General features: G+C 38.7%; 1 protein-coding gene across 1 annotated transcript; it reads left to right on the forward strand.

Moving 5' to 3' along the window:
* The first annotated feature begins 4,045 nt into the window (after window positions 1-4,045).
* On the forward strand, window positions 4,046-20,774 carry cdk4 (cyclin-dependent kinase 4). Its single transcript, XM_023297678.3, has 8 exons — window positions 4,046-4,279; window positions 12,826-13,060; window positions 13,141-13,276; window positions 13,460-13,627; window positions 15,555-15,664; window positions 17,764-17,814; window positions 17,916-18,051; window positions 19,930-20,774. Exons 2-8 carry the CDS (start codon window positions 12,843-12,845, stop codon window positions 20,029-20,031), a joined length of 921 nt encoding a protein of 306 aa, XP_023153446.2. The 5' UTR covers window positions 4,046-4,279; window positions 12,826-12,842; the 3' UTR covers window positions 20,032-20,774.
* The last annotated feature ends 937 nt before the right edge of the window (window positions 20,775-21,711 follow it).

A 21,711-nucleotide genomic window follows, 5' to 3' on the forward strand; every position in this document is an offset into this window, starting at 1 on the left:
CTCCCCACTACACTTAGAGCAATGATCAATATATCTCAATAAAAACAGTAAATTACACAACACAATGATGTACAATGCCCAACTCTTGAATCTCTGCTCTCAGATCCCAAACTCGTTTCAGCACCTTGTCCAGGCTGATCCATCTGACAGCTGTCTGGTAACCAAGGTCACCATGTTCACTATCATCTCCTCCAAAAAGACAACAAACTGTCTGTAATTCAATGCTCTTGCCCTGATGAAGTTAACTACTTTAGCTACAACATCAGTCACGTGGTTGATTTTTAGCACTGACTTACACAGCACCTCCTGATGTATAAAACAATGCAAAAATATCAGTTTCTGTTCTGGGTTTATTTCAGTCACTTTATCTTGCATCCGTTTCAAAAGTCCACCATTTTTCCCTGTCAAATTTGGACAGCCATCAGTTGTAACACCAACCAAATTCTCCCATTTTAGTCCTAGCTAGTTCATGCATGTATTTACCTCAGTGAACCGTCGTGGTTCCTTCATTGGCTGCACAGCTGCCAGCTCCTCCGTTATCTCAAAGGTTTTTGTTAGTCCACGTACAAAGATGAGTAACTGGGCTGTGTCACGGACATCACAGCTCTCGTCCAGAGCCAAGGAGAAAACGTCAAAATCGTTCACTTTGTTGCGCAGCTGAAGCTCCAGATTCTCGGCGCTGCTCTCCACCCGCCTCGTTACGGTTCGCCTCCAAAGAGTCACATTAACGAACGCTCCTTTCTTCTCCGGGCATATAAACGCTGCAGAGTCCACCAGACATTCTTTTATAAACTCTCCATCAGAGAATGGCTTACTGTTTTTGGCGATTTTGTAGGATATTAGAAAACTCGTCTTGACTGCTGCATCCCTTGATGTGAGCTTTGGTAAAACAAAGTCATTGCTGCTTTAGCAGTTTAGCTAGCAAACTTTCAGATATCCTCGCCTCGTAAAGTCGATTCAGATTACAATCCTTGAGCACCGCGATTGTTCGCCACAAACTAGACACACAGCTTTACCTCTGACTTCAGTTTAGAAATACTTGGAAGTCCATGCCTTGTTAAAAACTCTGCATTCGGAATCAATATTTCTTTTTTTGCCGTTAGCCGACATCTTCCGGGGCTGAAGCTGACCAACAAACCAATCAGCGCATAAACCTTATGCTAAGTACGGAAAGCACGCGTGAAAAAACGTTAACTTCGCAGACCTTTCAAAATAAAAGCAGTGCAGGCGTATTGCTTGCATGTATTGTGATGATATATATTTGCATTGACTTTTAATATTTTCCAATGACCTCATACGGGCCAGTCAGGGTCGTCCGGCGGGCCGGATGTGGCCCGCGGGCCGTAGGATGCCCAGGTCTGATCTAAAGCAAATCCAATCCTCAACTCATTAATCAAAAACAACAACAAAAAGGATATACAAGCGAGACTAGAAAACGTTTGGTCTTCTTTTGACTTCTTTCCTCTTTCTCTATCCCAGTTGCTTTGCATTTTGTTGAATGAATATCTGTTTAGAAGTTCAGTTATGTCCCAAATCTGCAATAATAAAAAAATGACAACAACATCTGACTAGTGGAGTCAACTGATGAAAACAATGAGCAGACACATGTAAATTAATGTGTGCAAATACATACACAAACTGATGTATTACCCCCAAACATATCTGGCAAATAGTACATCAAATATATTTCCTGATGCATTATGTTTTCTGCATATTGGGCTCAAGCTTTTCCTCAACTTCCTCTTTTTTTCAGTTTTGCTGTTTTATTTTATTACAATTATTTCCATTAATGTAGAGTTCATACTGTAACAGCATCAACTGTAAAATAAAATATAATTTTAATGTTATGTGCCCATCAGTTTTTTTTTGCAATTAATCGAGTAAATTAGGGACAATATATATAAACAAACTACAAACAAACAATGTAGTTTTTGCTGAACTATATAAAATACAAATGGACAAATCTATGCTAATAACAACACATTTCAAATATAGGCTTAAGGCTTAATTAGTCCAAACTACACAACTTTTGTATATATATATATATATATATATATATATATATATATATATATATTGTGTGTGTATATATATATATATATATATATATATATATTGTGTGTGTGTATATATATATATATATATATATATATATATATATATATATATATATATATATATATATATAACATATAGACAACTACAGAGGAATAAAGTAGATGAGCCATACAATGAAGTTATGGGAAAGAGTGGTGGAAGTTGGACTAAGGGCAGAAGGGAGCATTTGTGAGCAGCAGTATGGTTTCATGCCAAGAAAGAGTCCTACAGATGCAGTATTTGCTTCGAGGGCAGTGACAGAGAAATACAGAGAGAAGGTCAGAGGGAGCTGATTGTGTCTTTCTAGATCTAGTTAGTGCCGAGAGAGGAACTGTGGTGCTGCATGAGGAGGTCCGGAGTGGCAGAGAAGTATGTTAGAGTGGTACAGGACATGTATGAAGGCTGTAAGACAGTGGTGAGGTGTGCTGTAGGTGTGACAGAGGAGTTTAAAGTGGAGGTGGGACTGCATCAAGGATCAGCTCTGAGCCCCTTCTTGTTCGCTATGGTGATGGACAGGCTGACAGATGAGGTTAGACAGGAATCTCCATGGGCCATGATGTTTGCAGATGACACTGTGATCTGTAGTGAGAGCAGGGAGCAGGTGGAGGAAAATCTAGAGAGGTATGACCTGGAAAGGAGAGGAATGAAGGCGAGCCGCAGCAAGACAGAATATATGTCTGTCAATGAGAAGGACCCAAGTGGAAGGGTGGGGTTACAGGGAGTAGAGATAAAGAAGGTGGAGGGTTTTAAAAAGTGCGTGCAAGCAGGTTGGAATGGGTGGAGAAAAGTGTGTGGTGTGATAAAAGAGCATCAGCAAGAATGGAAGGAAAGGGTGCATAAAACGGAGGTGAGACCAGCAACGTTGTTTGGTTTAGAGACAGTGGCAATGAGGAAAAGACAGGAGGCAGAGCTGGAGAGTTAAAACGTTGAGGTTTTCTTTGTGAGTGACCAGGATGGATAGTATCAGAAGTGACTACATCAGAGGTACAGTGCATGTTAGATGTTTTGGAGATAAAACCAGAGAAGCCAAGCTGAGATAGTTTGGACATGTACAGAGGAGGGATAGTGAATACGTCAGTAGAAGGATACAGAGTTTTGAACTGCCAGGCAGGAGGCCTAGAGGAAGACTAAAGAGGAGTTTTATGGATGTAGTGAAAGAGGACATGAACTTAGTTGTGTGAGAGAAGATGATGCAGAGGATAGGGTTAGATGGAAGCAGATTATTTGCTGTGACGACTCCTGAAGGGAAAAACCGAAAGGAAAGGAAGAAGAAGAAGAAATTTGTGTTTTATCTTGTATGGGTTTTTACCTTCATATTTAATTTAAGCAGGTTAGTGTGCATTTTTGTAGGGTTTCTTTCTTGGCATTTACATTAGCCAGGAAAATTTGGGTTCTATAATGTAGGGTTTCAACCTTAATATTTTAAATAGTTAAATACAATTGCCTAATTAAAAATATTGTGGGCTCTTAACCTTAATATTGAATTTAAGTAGGTTAATTTGTATTTTTCTTGGTTTTTACTCTTGATAGTTACTTTATCTAGATAAATTGACATTTTATATTTAAAATAGTGAGATAAAATTGCTTTAATAATAATATTGTGGACTCATAACCTTAATATTTAATTCAGGCAAGTATATTTGCATTTTAGATAATACTGTAGAGTTTTAACATTAATATTTTAAAACTTAAATTCGTAAGCACTGGAAGCAACTTTGGCTCAATGATTGTTGTTGAAAATGTTTTATATCAGCAACACTGACTCAACTTTTGACCGTGAATTTGACGTCTGAGGCTCCTGCTGCTGTGTTCTCTGTGTAAACTCCTGTTTTATCGTGTACAAACGTTTAAATAAAGTTATTCTAATGACTCCTTGCTGCCACAGGCTGAAGTTTTCATACATGATGAGCTGCTGGAGGTTTTAGCTCCGCCTCCTCTCAGAGTTGCTAGAAGCAACAGGAAGACGACCCAAAAAGGGTGCAGGCTGGAAGAAGCAGCAGAGGAGGCCGAAACCAGTCCTGTGTCTGGCTTCTCCTCGGCTGATCCACCGCTGGGCTCCGAGGCTCGGGACGGGCTGAATCCGCCTCCCCGGAGCCGCTTCTACCCGGTTTATACGTGGCACACTGGGGATCATGTCCTCCACCTAGAGCCTCGGTACCTGGAGCTCAGCAGCAACAGGGAGGTGAGTAGAGGACCGAAGCTACACAGTGAGATTCATGTGTGACACTTTCCCTCCGGGGATTTATGTAATGTGGGCACAGATGTGGAAATGGAAGTAGCAGGCGGTGGTCCGTCTCCTCCGCCACGTCAGTGCGTCTGGAGGTGAAGAGGGAAAAGTCCGTGTGGCCTGTTGTTGTTGTTGCTACACTTCTTTTCTACCACTTTAATTAACAAAGGAGCGCTATGGAGGAGCACCACGTGTCCGTCCCGGCCTGCTCCTCTCTGCCTCCGCCCACCGCACCGCTGTTTACCGACTAAATGAATGAAACATGGGGGGTAAATGTTCCGGGATATGGAGGGTCACTGACCTCAGTGTTGTGAGACATCAGTGTAACTTCCAGATGTTGGGCAGAAATCTCTGTGGGCTGCTCTGTTCCTAAAAAAAGAAAATAAGAAAGGAAACTGGGAGATGTTTTTAGGGTGACAAGTCATGAACCACATCCTGTAGGACCAGAGGAAGTTACAGACCACAACAAGCTGCTCATTCATTATGAGGCCTGCAACAGGCTGAGTTTGTACAAGAAAAAGTTATATTCTAATTCAGATGATTCTGTTTTTCCTGCTGAGAGATCAAGGTGAGGACGCTGCAGGAGTTGGTAACAAAATAACAAACAAAATAGGCTTTCAAAGATGCTGTTTGTAGAGTAAACCAGGATAAAATTTACATAGTTTGAATATCACTATCACAAGAATTATGCCTAAGTGAACAAATTCAGAGGATAATTAAATCATATCAGGCCATAACTTTAGTTTTTATATCACTGAATGTAAAATCATGTAAAGATTATGTTGCAAGTCAGTTTAAATCAATACAATCATGTTATTTGTGCATAAATGAACTTAATATTCTTATTTTAACAGCTACATAAATGTTAGCTAACGCATACAGAGATTATTTTTTAATTTATTTAAAGACAATTTGATATATCGCCAATTAATTTCAAACTTACAGTTCTAGGACAACTGTTAAAACTTTATTAGCACTAGTATTTAAACTTCTGACATAAAAATAATGTAAAATCAGCAGGGACAACTGCTTAGCATTAGTTATGTTATCTTATAGATGAGAATGTACATGATTTATCAGAAATCTGACTTTAGCAAGGCTAGAGTGTTAAATATCATCGATGTCCATGTTTTCCCTTACAAGGCCAACTTTTACACTGTCATATATCACAAAGTGTTTTTTTAGTGTTCAAACTGATTGATTACCCTCCAAATCACTCTCATGTAAACAGTAAAACAGTTCTATGTTCTTATTAAACAACAGAGACTCATGTTGTACTATCAAAATGACATTAACACACCTCAAAACTACTTTGTTTAATTTCCTCAGACCAGTGGAAAGATTTCTTCTTCCTTACTGTGGTTTGCAATCATGAGAGCACTGGCTTTTTTTTTTTCTTGTCTTGAAGCATTAGCAATAATTTACAATGAAAGACCCTCATTTTCGAGCAGTTACCAAAAACAAATGAGGAACTAACTTCTAGTTAACCGTTAGTGAATGAATGACATTTAGTCAAAGTTTAGAGAGTAGCTAGTGATTAGCTGGGTAGGAGATGAGCGAGGAATTAATTAGAAATGGCATTCACTCAAAATAGTGAGGGAGGAAATGTTTTGGTGGAACATTTTAATTGATTAAAATGGATAATTCACCAAAAAAAAATCTAGTAGAGCTGCCTGACTGTAACGATCCAAACCTTCAGCAAAACTTGAAATTTTCATCCAGTTGGTTGCTGAACAGAGGCTGTTGTTGTTTCTCACAGTGAAATGGATTTCACGTAGATAGTGCAAGGGAAGGAAAAGTTGTGTAAAATGCGTTGCTAACGGCTTAAACCCAGAGTCTACGTTCAGTGAGTCAGAATAGATGATAACTACTTTCCGATTATGCGTCAGTCGATCACACTGACATTTTTCTTCATGCGTGTTTCCTGAGTAACTTCAAACCAGTCCACTCCCAGCATGTCTTCATTAATTACTCAAAATTCAGTTACTGTTTTTATGCATCTCAAGTAATAATACATCATATTTAGTAGTTACTTGGGCTGCAAATATCGATTTCTTACATTGTCAATTACTGTGTTGATTATTTAGCCCGATATGACAAATGCCTTATTTGTTGTTGTTTTTTTTTTACAACTCAAAGGTATTTAGTTTAGTCTCAGAGGAGAAAAGAAATCAGAAAAAGTAAAAATATTATAAATTGGAATCAGAGGGTTTTGACTTTTTTTATGTCTATAAAATTACTAAAAAATGATGAATTATCATAATAGTAGCCATTTCATTTATTAGTTGAAAACTAATTGATTATTTGTAGAAGCTCTAGTAATTAATAGGAATTTCTCATTAATTGCTCATGATTTTATGATTAATTATCATTTTTGTGTCCCCTTCAGTAAACTGCTTTGTTTTCTAAGCACGTCATCATTACGTGTTGTACGTGCACTGCCCTCCTCATGTAGTGAAATGATTGTTATAAATACTAGGAATGTCTTTAAGTTAAAAGATGACCAATGGCTTGAACATTTAGAATTCTAAGCTATCAATATTGCAGTCGACTTCAGATGTCCATTTTGAGTCAGAATACAGTAACTTTCTGTACTTTTAAATTGGACTGTATCAGATGGGACTTTCTTCCTCTTAACGTCTCTTTCTGTCTTCAAGTATTTTATTTCTCAGACTTCGTGGCCCTTTGCGGCTGTTCTGACTCCTACAACTGTTGTCACACCGTCTGCCTCCAGAGGAAAGTTGCACAATAACAGCCAGCAGTGGATGATAGAGGCTAAAATCGGCGGCAGCTTTTACAGGACATCCCACATATGGAAAATGTGTGTAATAACTGATCAAGGCAGAGGGAAAGAATGGTGCTACACTGTGATATTATCACAGCACAGCTAGGACAAGAGCTTTTTAAATGAATGCTATGACACCGTTTTAGCGTGCAATACATAAAACATATGGATCTAATATTTTTATGTTTTGAAACTGTATGCAGTAAATTGCGTTAGGGAGGTTAGCTGTACTTATCTGGCCAGTCCTGGTAGTAATACTGATCACAACTGTGCCTTAAAATAGGTTTTATTGGTGGTATTTCTGTTAGAGTTTTCTCTGCATTGCTTAGTGAAGTCTGTTATTGGGCTTTGCAGCAGGAAAAGTGTTATTTACAGTCTCGGTTCAGCTGCGACTGAGTAATGTTAGAGGGATTTTGTATCACTCGACTTTCTTGCTGAAACGCAGGAATGCAGGAAGATTCTTGTCTCCAGACAGTGTGCCTCTACTGTCATTGCATGAGAAGCAGAGATGTGGTGCGTTAATGCAATATCTTTTCCTCTTATTAACAACAGTTTATGTTGACCACTTCAGTAATTGCGGTTTGGCAGCATATCTGCAATAACAAGTTTAAATTTTATGTCTATTATGGTCATGTTGACTTTTACTGGTATGAGATCCATTGTTTAAGGATTAGTACTATCGATTTCCTCTTAGTTGAATACCTGAAGATATGAATAACTCATTTGTGCTTTCCAGGTTTGGAAGTTTACCTCAATAAAGTTGGAGAGATTTGTGATATTTTTCACTAGACTATCTATGTCTTGATAATTAGTTCAAAACAGCATAAATACTGTTCAGTATTTCAGCAGTGACTCCGCTTTCATCTATTTCCTTCTCCAGGCTCATTACAATCTCACAGTGCAAACATTCTGTGTCATTCAATCGACCAAATATTTGACAGTCATTCAGAGTGTCAGGTTTTGGAGTATCCATCTTGAAAAATGAGAGAGGCAGCACAATTACAGGAGAGACTGAATTCATTGTTGAAGTGTTCGGCTTTTAACGAATTGCGTTTCTGCGCTTTTGTTGCTGTATTATTCTCACTGACAATCAGAGCTCCAGAACTACAGGTGTCCTCTTCACACTTTTCCTACCTTAATTATGCTCAGAATTTATGCACAGGGTCGGACAAAGCAGGGCAAAGAAGTAGTTCAGTTTATTATCAATGCGCTTTTCTTTGTTATTTTACAAAAGTTGGAGTCGTATTTGGGAACTTTTCTTGCCACTGGTTGGTTTAAAGCAACCAGTAGCAATCAACCCGAGGACTTTAGGCTACAGTCAGCTTTGTTGTGATTTTTAAAAGCAATAAACCTATTATAAATTGATATAATGTATTGAAAGAAATGTCAAATTGTCATCCAACATCCTCCTTTTTATTTAAAAAGGACTGAAAATGACCTACTAAACATTAATTCTACCAAATGCTCATACGTTCACCTTGTTGTAGGAGCCTATTATAGAAAAATGCAATTTTAAAGGCCCTTTTCTGGTCATTGATGAAACCCCTTAAACTCTGTGTATCCAAGTTGCACATTTAGAATTTTTTTCTATGAAAATAATCGTCTGATTTGAAATAACTGAGATGTAACTCTACACCGTTGCTTTATCTAGAATATGCAGCTATATGCCTCTATTTTCATCCACCCCTCACTACTCACTGCAGATCGAGCACACCAGCTCACCTACAACTCTGCTCAAACACTGTACAACTAGTCTACGCTACACAATGGCAGCTTGTAGTATTGGAGTAATTCAGTCATACATGTTCGAGCTAGAAACCCACTGAGGAATAAAGATGATGCAGAAAGCCCAACACTGCAAGCTGACAAGAATTGTTCCTTTAGTTTTATATCTGTTAAAATCCTGGAAATATAATTCTTTATTTTTCATCTAGACTCTGCAGGTTCAAGGTTGAAATGCTCAGCTATAGCTCTGACTGCTTATTTGCTCACTATATGTCTTTGAGTATACAAGAGGGAAAAAAAATGTATTTTCACTTAAGGGAGTCTTTATAAATATGTACTTTTATCTTTTGCTGAGAGAACATGATCCAGACAGTGATACAGCTTCATAATGTTAGGGTAGATATATAGTCAAAATAAAGTGGTATTGATGTTGGAACATTGCAGAATTTGTTAGAGTTGTTTCAGGCTGAAGATGATTGGGGAAATTCAGATGTAATAGATAGTCTTCCTTCCACACCGACACATCATTCCCTGAGCTGGGAGTCCATGATTTGCCACGGCGGCACATTTCTCGAAGCCTCAACAAGAACAACCCTTTCTTGAAATAAAAGACTCCAAATGAGGCACAGTGGGTTTTGTCTATTGTGGGGATCTGTGCTTGTTAATGACACTTTGAGGGCAGCCGGCGCAGGAGGAGGCTTCGGAAAACAGAGCCAGTGAATGGGGTGAGCTAAAAATGCGAGAGCAGTACCTGCAGGGATACCAGGTATAAAGACGGCAGGCGTTAATGTCGAGGAGGTGGAGGAGGCACGGATGGATGAAAGTAGGTTAGGGGACGGGCTGAGTGGAGGAAGTACACCAAACAGGTTTGACAGATTAAAGGCTGAGATTGAACAAAGGAAAGGAAGGAGTGGGATGAGGTTCTCGCTGGTCCTGTGCCTGCTTCCTGGCAGGAGGCCGACGGGACGGAGTTAAGTTTGGAGCGACGGGACTGAGAGCTGTTGAAGGTGCTTCCTGTGCTGCTCAGTGGTGGCCAGAAGTCCTGCGTCGAGTGTATTTGCTTTAAAGTGGCGCCACATTCAGTGACTTCTTACAGGAGATCAGGTACTTTGTCCTGCAGCTTGTGGGCTCTGAAGTGTTTGGTGAATGTATTTTTATTTATTGTTTTCATTTTTCTTTGATTTGACCCTTGACGGTGAAGAGGCAGTCGGGTCACATGGGGTGAGGAGCGGGTTATGACATGCAACACAAATCCCTGAATGGAATCAAAGCAGGGATGTTGCAGTTTTTTGCCATATGTAACCATCCAGCTGTTGAGGTGGTTCAATTTTCATGAATGTGGGAGAGCGGTGAAACATTCCTCTTTGGATCTGACTAAAAATGTGTCACTTATTTCGGCACTTTGCACCCAAAGTACCTGGAGAGCTCTTCCACTCTAACAGAGGCCAGAACAGCAGCCATAAAACGGTATGCACTTAGCTCCAAGCATAGTTGACCTGCTGCCAGAGTGGTTGAAATAATGTGATGAAATACACGGAGAAGGTGAAGAGTCGCTTTTTTATGTGTTAAAGCTGCAGAAATCTGCGTTGTTACATTAACGATGGGTCAGATGACAACATGTGATGTAGAATGGGTGGCTTTGGGTAACAAACAAGAGAATTATCACTCAAGAATGTGTTTATCCTCAGCTCTATGGAGTGTTTTAGCATCTTTTAGCTGAATGTTTGGTTTTGAAGCCCAAAACTGTTTTGATTCCCACTGCTCTTATCAGAATCCTGCTCCAGAAAGCAACTGTTTTCAGGGAATAGGATGTTAAGGGATTGAAAGAAGTCTGACCATGTTTAGTATGTAATTTTTAGTGGTTATAGCAACTTCATTATGATGATCATTCACCTCTCTGATGACTGAATTTTATTAAAAAGAAACCTATGAACCCTACCAGTGGGTTTGAGAGGAATGTGGTTTTTAAAAAAAAAAAAAAAAATCGCCAACGTGACAGTTTTTCATAGACAAATGCAGAATCATTAGCTTTTCAACTGTGTGTAACATGCGACTCTAATCCTCAGATAACAATTTGCACTACTGTACATCTCAACAAGCTGCTACCATATTTGTACTATTGTCACCTCAATAAGCTGTCCTGTATTGCACTACTGCATTTTTATATATTTAACTTTATTTTATTTATATTGTATTTTGACCCTTTTTTAAAAATACATGGCCCTAATACAAAGGTGTGAGAGAAATGTCTTTTTGGTTCCTCTTTATTTCCTGGATATATAGAGAAATTAACATTAAAAATATTCTGTTCTATTCTATTCTATTCTATTCTATTCTATTCTATTCTATTCTATTCTATTCTATTCTATTCCAAGCTTCAAACTGTAATATTTCAACAAAATCACTTTTATTTTATTTCTGCCTTGCTAATTTAGAAGTTCACACAAAATCAACTGTTTGCTCTAACTAGATTCTGTGGAGGAAAAAAAGAAAAATCTGCTCTTTCTGTTGCAACCAAGAACCCAGCGGTGACTCAGCTGCAACCAACAGTCTCGTGACAAAAATTCTGGGACTTTTTGTTTGACCTGCAGACTGTGTTTGCACACATCAAAGAGGAGACAAGTAGGGACACAAAATAAATATCTAAGTTGAACATCCATACTGTGTACAGTTACCATTTTACCAGTAATCAGGTGTTATCAGTAACACCTGTGGGCACTTGGAAAAACATGTTCATTTCTATGTTTTTTTCAGTTTTTGAGAAAGGAATTAAATTTTAGTTCTTGTTCCTTTTATGATGAGCAGAAGAAGCCAAGAAACTGCTGTAGAGGGTTAAAGAGACCAGTAGCAGCAGAAAAAACTCTCAAATATCAGTGAACTGGAGGTTTTGCACAAAAAAAATGAGTTAAGACTCTAAACGAGACGCATCAGATGCTTGTGAGGAACTACAAACAACCTGAGGCATTTGGCGAAGGTCTTAAAGGTCACAGTATTGACTTTGGGGGTTGAAAATTTTTGCGTAGAGAATTCCTGGAATGACAAGTGTTTGCTTACATGCTGAGCTTGTTTGCCTCAAAAAAATAAAAGCTCTGCTGAAGTTAAAAGATTAAAACAAGTGTTGCTACCGGTGAAATTAGACACATATTTCAAAGAATTTAAAGAGTTCATGAAAACATGAGAGTAATCACTTTGATTTATAGAGATCATAAAGTCCTGACATGAAAGTGTCTTCTGTCACACTTGAAAGTTATTTCTTTGACAGACGGTTGGCAGTGTGACTGAAAATAGAGTTTGTACTCACTCAGAAATGGATATTCAAGCACAAGCGCTGTTGAGGATCATCAGTTAACGTCGGATGTGGAAGGTTTCGAGTGTGTGTGTCAGTTTTCCTGCAGAACATCCACCAGCTTCTCACAGGAACGATACAAGACAAGTTTGTTCTTCGTCCAGTACAGAGAATTCATAAAGAGTTAATTATGTTGCATAACTGGTGCTGGTGTGTTTTGATGATCAAAAATGTTATCCAGTGGAACATGTTTGTCTGTTTCTCTATGAACCACAGGTTTGGTCCAGAATGGAATATCATTTATCAGACATTCTTAGGACTCAGAGGATCAACTCTTATTTTGTGTTTAAATAGTCGTGAATGTTCCTACACATATTCAGAGGTCTCCAGAGGACATCTAAGCAACTGTGAGGATCTCCTGACTCTTTATCCAGCATCTTTATCAGGTTGAAATTTTAGATTGGCCAACACATTTGGATGAGAGTTTTTTTTATACACTGAAAAATACTACGAGTTAGAATGTGGTTCAAAGCTAATAACGTTTAAAAAGCACATAAGAGATGGCAAGGCTGTCATTTTTATCATTGCATTTCAAACAGTGTTGCTTGAAGCAGCAGACATGATCACCTTTCATGGTCTCCTTATTGTTATTCATAGTGTTTAAAGCTTTTGCATCTAATTCGTGTGCTCTGTTTTGTCTCTCAGTCTGTTCGAACTTGGCCATGGCCCACGGCGCCAGTATCCAGTATGAGCCGGTGGCAGAAATCGGTGGAGGAGCTTATGGGACTGTTTATAAGGCTCGAGACACGGAGAGCGGACAGTTTGTGGCTCTGAAGAGCGTTCGTGTCCAGACGGACCAAAATGGCCTCCCGATCTCCACAGTCAGAGAGGTGGCTCTGTTGAGACGGCTAGAGCAGTTTGACCATCCCAATGTGGTCAGGTAAGCTTTTTCAGCTCATGTTTTGTATAATCCGCTGTGAACACCTCTCGCAGGACTCATGTTTCTCTTGTTCACACCAGGCTCATGGATGTTTGTGCCACCCAGAGGTCAGACCAGGAGACTAAAGTCACTCTAGTGTTTGAACACGTGGACCAAGACCTCAAGACGTATCTAGAGAGAGTTCCAGCTCCAGGATTATCCCCCGACCGCATTAAAGTGAGAACTGACTGAAGCAGCATCCAAACTAAACTGCACTGAATTTGTTAAATAGGTCACAGGGCAGAAACTGTATGGAAAAGATGGAGTGTTTTTGTTATTCAGCTGTTTCAAAGCTACAACTGTCAGAATCTTTGGTTTCAGTCAAGATAAGTCTGTTTTTTTTTGTTGTTTTTTTTGCAGGACTTGATGAGGCAGTTGCTGTGTGGTCTTGCATTCCTTCACTCTAACCGTGTGATGCACAGAGACCTGAAACCAGAGAATATTCTGGTCACCAGCCAAGGCCAGGTGAAGCTGGCAGACTTCGGCCTCGCCAGGATCTACAGCTGCCACATGGCCCTCACTCCTGTAGTAAGAACCGTGAACTGTCTTTTCCAAAGCAGGCTCATATTTTTAAGTCAGTTTCTCAGCTTTTCAACCCTCTAGGCTGGTTTGTATTACATTTAGTTTAAAGTAAAAATCACTTCAGCACTTGAAAATTAGTTTTAGACAATGTCGATCACAGAATTAGTTTATAGGACTGATACTACTCTTATCATCATCTAGTACGGCTAAAACCAGCGGATAGTTTGCTCAGCTTGGCTCAAGACGAGACTGGAAACACAAGAAAACAGTTACCTTGACTCTGTTTAAAGTTACCAATATTTTGTCTAGCTGAATCTCACAAATTCACACATATCTTATTTGTGTGTAAAAAAATATTGCCGAAAAATAGCACAATGTATGTTAGCTGTTAATTAGTGAGCTTTAGATACATTGTTTGGACCATTTTACTTACATTAAAACTACTGTGTTGTTTTTATTTTTTTTTCCCCCTTTTGTGAAGCACACTTATCAAAATGTTGAACCTGCCCTTTATGAATTAGTCTGGCACAAACGATTCTGGAAGCTCGTTTTATTTTCAATTTCCAAGGCTCACACCTAAGGGCCTTTAGACGCAGTTAGATAGCCCTACAATCAATCAGAGCAACATAATGTTATGTAGAGCTGGGCAACAAATCAATGTAAACAGGTTTTAGGGGCCACTGTAGGTTCTTTAAAAGAAAATAAATCATCCAGTCAGGCAGATTCAGAAGACAGTTCCACATCAGCAACAGCCATCTTGGCTATTTACAGAAGAGCCTGTCATCCTTTCAAACCTGCTGCATATGAAGCAAACGGTTGTGATTGGCTCTGTGTAGGTTAGGCAGTATGGAAGGCCAGAGGAGCCAGACGTATCCTGACAAAGAAAATGGAACTTAAGATCCCAAATTTGTTTGGTTCCTGGCACACCTATGAATTCAAGATGCTAGTAACTTTACAATCCCTTTATGATGACTTTCATGTCATCCTATTATTGGTTATATGAGTTTGATTTCCAAACATCACAGAATTGATGGCATGTTTTTTCAGTACCTGGCAAATTTTGTATCAATCCTTTTTGAAAATCCAATAAGAAATAGTTCTGACAAGAGTTATTCTACAGCAGCAATAGCAGCTTTAACAGGCAGTTCTTTTGGTAAAAGTCAACTTTGTCATGTTAATATGCCTACAGTGGCAGTTCTAATATTTTAATGTTTAGCAGATAATGTTGACCAAGCACCAAGTCTTAGTTTAACCTGTTGGCGTGTTAGAATTTGCTGCTTAGCAATAAAAATACAGCCTATAATTTGATATTCACACAGTAGTAAAGTGAATTAGACACCTCAATGATTGGAGGTGGAGACTGTATATAAAAGATGGATGTAGACAATATGAAAACCATAGAACTGCAGTCTTTCTAGTAACCAGCAGGGGGAGACTCCTGGTTACAATGACTATTCTGATTGTATTAAAGTCTATGAGAAAATGGTTGTACTTGTCTCATGATTTATTGCCACATTAAACATTTTCCAAATAGGTTTATGCTTTCAAATGCTAGTTTAAAGACTTTTTCAATACAGGTGTTCATGGTGTCCTCGAGTCCTCAGTCAGACCCACCCTTGGCTTATGGTTATGTCCAGTGTCAAAAGACCAAGAGACCAAATATTAAATTTGAGACTTCAAAATAGCAGTTAACAAACCAACAGGTGTCATTGCAATCATTATGTCCATCTTTTATATGGAGTCTATGGTTAGAAGTTCAATGTCCGCTTTAGAAAAAGGTAACAGAAGTCACCTGAAGCTCTGGTAAAAACTGGCAATAAAGTACAGTTCTGTGTTTAATTTCCGAAATACTGTACCACACTGTAACTGAACAGCTACTGATTTTTATTGTCAGACTTAGTAATGTTTATGGACTCCATGTTTGTGCCTTCAGGTGGTCACACTGTGGTACCGACCTCCTGAAGTTCTGCTGCAGTCCAGTTATGCCACACCGGTGGACATCTGGAGCACCGGCTGCATCTTTGCAGAGATGTTCAGACGCAAGTGAGTCAGCAGATTAATGAAAAACATGCAGTATTCTGATTATGAATATGTTATAAATAATAATATATATCTAGTAGGACTGTCATTATCATGAAATGTTAGCTGATGATTAATTGTCATAGAAAATAATAGTGAGGAATAATTTGTTCCTTTCGGTAATTCTATTCTTTTATTAGTTTTACATTAGTGATTTTGGTGCCTTAGACTTCCACCTTTTGGCCGCAAATCTGACAATTGGCCTCCTCCAAGTCATTGCCATCTCCTTTTTCACTTAGCTTAAAAGCAAATGTGCCCACAGCAATGCTGTAATGTTTGACTTAACTAAATCCAAGACATTAATGTGAATAGATGCTCACTAGGATGCAGTCAAATTATTATGTGAAGTTAGGTTCCTTGAGATAAACAGTGTTGCCTTGCAACCATAGCAAAAGAAAGAAAGGCGTAAATAGTGGTCAATGATGTGAAAGTGGTGATCCACATAGTTTTATAATGCTTTTTTTTTATACTGGTGAAAGGAAACCATTCCAACCTTTATGCATGTTTCTAATATAACTCCTCAGACCAGCTCAAAATGTGAAGCTCAGTTTGAAATGGTTTTCCACACACATTAACGGTTTACTTTGCCAAATACTTTCTGGAGGGAGCCACTGCTTGGATAATGTTTTTTTTTCTCCAATCCAGAAAGCATGACAACCTTTTACTGCATTTTAATCGTTGGTAGGGAAGGTAGAGCGTACAAAGACTCACATTCAGCTTTTCATTTGCTGTTCAGTTTAGGTTACCAAAACAGTTGGCTAAGGTTCACCAAAGATAAATATTGACAAAGGCTTGTCCCATCTTGTGCTTTAAGTTGGACTGATTTTTTTCACATTTAACCAAGATGTCAATCTTTCCCTCATATTAACCGAGTGCTGTGAGCTGCTTTAACTTAACCATGAAAACATTAACCAGGCTGAAGTTGCCAGGACTGGATATGCTTGAGACAACTAAAGAATTATGACAACAAACAGGGTAGTATATTAAAAAAAAAATCCTAATCTGTGCAGCATTACTGTACATTTCACAGCTTGCACTTTTATAGTCACCAAAACACTGACACTGTTGCCCGTTGTTGGACATCAGCTGCTTGTCTTGGCAGTGGTTTTATACTCACCTCTTATCGCTTGTAAGAGGTCTGCTTTACTGAGTGATGTGTGTGTGCAGATTTTATCTCAGATTTTGTATCAGATTCAAAGCAGGTCTGATGAGTACGAGTTCAGAATGGCTCAGATTGGATCACACATTGGCAGATTATCTGTCTTATCTGGCCCAGAGCATCAGACGGTTTGAATTGTTGGAGAAAAAGAAGGCAGGATTTTGCCACAGACATCAAGTTACAGCACGTTTTATTTCAGTCTTTTTCCAGCGAAGTCTGTAAACACAGGTTTTGTATGTCATCATTTTAAAATGTGAGTAAGATGTTATTATTATAATTATTATTATTGGTGCATGATGGTATTTTTACATCACAAAGACTTAGATGTGCATCCTCAGTATCCTGCGTGTTGATGGGAACTTACTGACCGCTCACAGTCTAATTCAACACATCTAAATATAACAAACAAGCAAATATTATAAGCAGTGAATGCAGATATGATAATGAGGTATTGCTTCCTAGACATCTGTATCTCACCCCATTTTTATTCCAGCTCAGCTGAGAAACTGTATTTTAGCTCGATGAAGCACACAGTAGCTCCATCTAGTGGTAAAAATGACACATTGCATGAAAACAGTGGTCAACATGCTTTACCACAGTTGCTTGCTGAACACTATTATGAAGATGGTGAAGATATTGCGATGCACAGAAATATCAGAGATGCAGTTTTCTAATGTCACAGTTCATATCATGAGTATTGATAAATATGCCTTGGTTAATATGAGTGAGATGCTGCAGAGTTTTATAAACGCTTGCATCATTCATGCTCGATGCTCCTCATGCCAAACTGCTAATCTTTGCCTGAAGGCCATCGTGTTACCAACAGAAATAACAGCCCTTTGAAATAAGCACCACCAGCCAGCAGCTTCAGCCTGTTAACTGAGATTAACCTTCCTGTTTTTAGACCTTTGTTCTGTGGGGAATCAGAAGTGGACCAGCTTGGGAAAATTTTTGAGTGAGTAGCAAATATTTTTCATCATATTTATCAGCCTTGGAGCTCCCTTGACTTATTATTCATGTAATTCCTACTTCATTGGAAATTACATGTCATTTCAGAGTTATTGGTTTGCCGCCAGAGGAGGAGTGGCCGACTGATGTTACGCTATCAAGAAAAAGCTTCCCCCCTCTCACGGCTCGCCCAATCAAGGACTTTGTTCCAGAGATAAATGAGCAGGGGGCTCAGCTATTGCTGGTAAGGCTCATGAATTAAATATTAAAGTGGCTGTCCGTCTTGCCTGGTGCTCAATTCATGTCTGAGCTGCATACAGAGTTAAAATCAGGACATTGACAGATAGGCAACCTCAGACTCCAGAAGAACTATGTTTGCTCATAGCACAAGCCTCAAGAATTCCACTGCGGCAATACAGAATGATTCTTGTTAATGATGTTCTTATGCAGTCAGTTACATCAGGACTCTTTACACAAAAGTGCTCTGTCCTTGTACTTTACAGAGTGCTGGTAAAACGGAGAAAAACACTTAAAATCCATTTCTTAATGGATTGTTTTATAAAAGGAAATGTCCAGTAAATGTTGTGTTTTTGTGGTTCCTTTTAAAGTAGACTGCATTTTGTATTCTGTCTGTCCAGAAGATGTAGGAAATAATGTTGGGTCATTACATCGAAAATCGTCACATTTTTAGAAAGATCTCTCTTTGACATTCTCTGATGGGCATGAAATATGGATAATAAGAACATTTGGGAAATTGTAGCTTGATATAACAAAAACTTTTCAAAATATATATATATACCCTGCCCGGCCAAAAAAAAGTTGCACACTCTAATATTTCGTTGAACCGCCTTTAGCTTTGAGTATGACACTCACACGCTGTGGCATCATTTTGATGAGCTTCTGCGATGTCACAGCATTTATTTCTGTCCAGAGATGCATTCATTTTTCACCAAGATCTTGTATTGATGATGGGAGAGTCGGACCACTGTGCAAAGTCTTCTCCAGCACATTTTAAAGATTCTCAATGAGGCTGAGGTCTGGACTCTGGAGGCCAATCCATATGTGAAGATGATGTCTCATACTCCCTGAACCACTCATTCACAATGTGAGCCCCATGAATCCTGGCATCGTCATCTTGGAACATGCTGTCAGAAAACTCCATTGATAGAAAGACCTGGTATTTTTTAGTATATTCAGGTAGTCAGCTGACCTCATTCTTTGGGAACATAACGTTGCTGAACCTGACTAACCCCAGATCATAACCCTAAACCCCCACAGGCTTGTAGGTACTAGCCATGATGAGGGCATCACTTCATCCACCTCTCTTCTTACCCTGATGCCCCCATCACTGGGGAACAGGGTAAATCTGGACTCATCAGACCACATGACCGACCACATTTGTTCCTTTGAAGATGATGGTTCTCCACTATCCTTCAGGTTTTAATAATGCGTTGGACGGTTCTTGACCTGATTTTAGTAGTTTCTGAAATCTCCTTGTGTTTTCTTTGCTTGATACAGGCCAATAATTTGACCCTTCTGAGACAGATTAACATCCTTTCTATGACCACAGGATATGTCTTCTAACGTGGTTGTTTAAGAAATGAGAAGCTCCTCACTGCATCAGCTAGGGTTAAATAAGTTGTTGCAGCTGAAACGGATTCCTCACCAGTGTTTCCTCTAGGATTTTTTTCAGCAGCGGCGCCAGGCTCTCAGAATGTGAATGTAGACGAAGCTGAGCAGTTTGAGACTATCCTTTGCACTTTGTTGTTTTAACTAATTTCAACCAGTCGCTACCTCAAGTTTCCACTGGTTGCCTGGCAACTAGTCCAGGCCATCATTTGGCACAAATTGCTGTTTTTATTTCTCAGTTTTTGCATGAATTAAAACACACAAGATACAATGTGCTGATTAGAGAGCTTTAGAGATATTAGTAGCTGGATTTTAAGACCTTTGCACAGAGACAGGCTGACTGTTTCCCCCTTTGCTTCCAGTCTTTATGCTCAGTTAAGCAAGATGGTTACTGGCCCCAATTACGTATTTATTTTACTGTAATCGTCTCAATTAGTCCAAGACAATATGATATATATGCAGCTCTAATACAGTGTTTTTCTTTCCTCCACAGAAAATGCTGACCTTCGACCCGTTAAAACGAATATCATCCCTGAATGCACTAGAACATCCGTATTTCCGGGACGAGGAGACATTGACTGAGACAAAAAGCTGAAATCAGGCAGTGAAACATGCAGCGAGAGGTAACAGTGTCTAAGTGTAGGGTTTCAGTGTCGTTCACTGCATTGCCGTTCACGATGTGTGGGTCATGCTTTGGGATAGTATTTTGTTACTCCTGCGTTTAATAAAAGGATTAAGGCCCAAGAAAGGGAGGAGTGAACTTAGGGACCACTGGCTTGCTTTTCAACGTGTAAATGTCACAATTAAGGATGTTACCGTGTCACTTTTTAAAGGACAGTACCAGTGTTTTTGATTTTCTGCTTCAGTGTTGTCAGAGAGGAGATGTACAGAAATGTCTGTCATCTTCTCTGAAATGTTGCTCTTGTTATTTTTGTAGATTGTCAGTCAGAAGCGGCGCCTCAGAGGGTTAGAACAGCCAGTTGTTGGTGATTTTACTGTATTTGTATTAGTATTTATCATACAAAACAAACAATAACACCATAAGCCTGTGAAAGGCATGAAGCTGTATGAAACTGATTAAACGTAGCTGTATTTTAATCATGGAGAAGAGAAAGAATAGTGGGAAGTAGTGGAAGAAAAACGCACAAGGACAACGCACATTACAAAAATACTGGTATTGCCCTGAAATTCTCTCACAAAGTACAAGTATTTTTCTTCTTTTATTGGAGGACTGTAAGGGTGGACTTCAATTCATGTTTTACATTTTTGTGCCATTGCTAAAACTGTCTGAAATCAACCATCACTGCCTTTCTAAGTGAATAAAAACTGTTTCAATCACTTCCAGACTTAACTTGTACATTATTACACAGGTGGCAGTCTGGATGAAATGGATGAATGTGAATGATGAATGGAAACTGAAATGGACTGAAATCCTTCAATTTGAAATATATACGTATATGTAAAAACTTTTTTGAGTATTTAGGGCTTAACATGCATCTCATTTCATCTGTACGAAAACCAAAGTGTGGATCTGAGTTGTAGTTCATAGGGCTTTGTGCATCATTCATCTCAGCACAATTTCTAGTTTTTGCATGTTTTATGTCGAGGGTTTAACTGTGATGAAAATAAAATCTGTTAAAGAGACATGTAGGTGAACTTTGGAGATGCAATTAGACAGATTTTCTTCACAAAATGTCAAACTGCTGCAATCGAATTATCAACTCAGCAGCTTTTAAGAGTGCTTCAGTAAAATTTGTGTTTTTGTCTTTGTTTTGTTTGTTTTGTGCTTGTGTCCATAATAAACAGCCTCATTGACTATATTGGATCAAAATTTTTAAAAATATGAGCAAATTCTATAAATTGATATTAATATTAAAGAATTAAAAGTGTCTCCAACACGCTGAACTATAAATTTGCGCAACCATGAAAAACTTAAATTTGTGTGTCATGTAAAATATTCATGTTTTTCTACATTCCAAAATCGCTACTTATAGCAACCTCTATTTTATTAATGTTCCATATTAGGTTTGCAGTTTATTCGGTATTGGTTGTAATTTTTGGGTAACTCTAAGATTAAAAAAAATAAATGCTGGTTAACTTGATTTGTGAATCATTTTGTAGACAGGTTCATGACGAGATGGTGTAGTGTTCAGAGAAATATTTTTCTTTTTTTAATTATTGCGTTTTTTTTCTTTATATCTCTTCTAAATTCTTCTGCTGTCCTGCATCTAATCACCCAAACCACTTAGTCTCATCGGCATCTGCAGTTTTCTCT

This window comes from Amphiprion ocellaris, chromosome 5 (genome assembly GCF_022539595.1).
Source record: "Amphiprion ocellaris isolate individual 3 ecotype Okinawa chromosome 5, ASM2253959v1, whole genome shotgun sequence".
NCBI lineage: Eukaryota > Metazoa > Chordata > Actinopteri > Pomacentridae > Amphiprion > Amphiprion ocellaris.

Coding starts and splice junctions, on each gene's coding strand:
- cdk4 (XM_023297678.3), top strand. CDS start 12,843: ATGGCCCACGGCGCCAGTATCCAGTATGAGCCGGTGGCAGAAATCGGT. Junction 13,277..13,459: donor TATCCCCCGACCGCATTAAA/GTGAGAACTGAC, acceptor TTTTTTTTGCAG/GACTTGATGAGGCAGTTGCT. Junction 17,815..17,915: donor CAGCTTGGGAAAATTTTTGA/GTGAGTAGCAAA, acceptor ATGTCATTTCAG/AGTTATTGGTTTGCCGCCAG.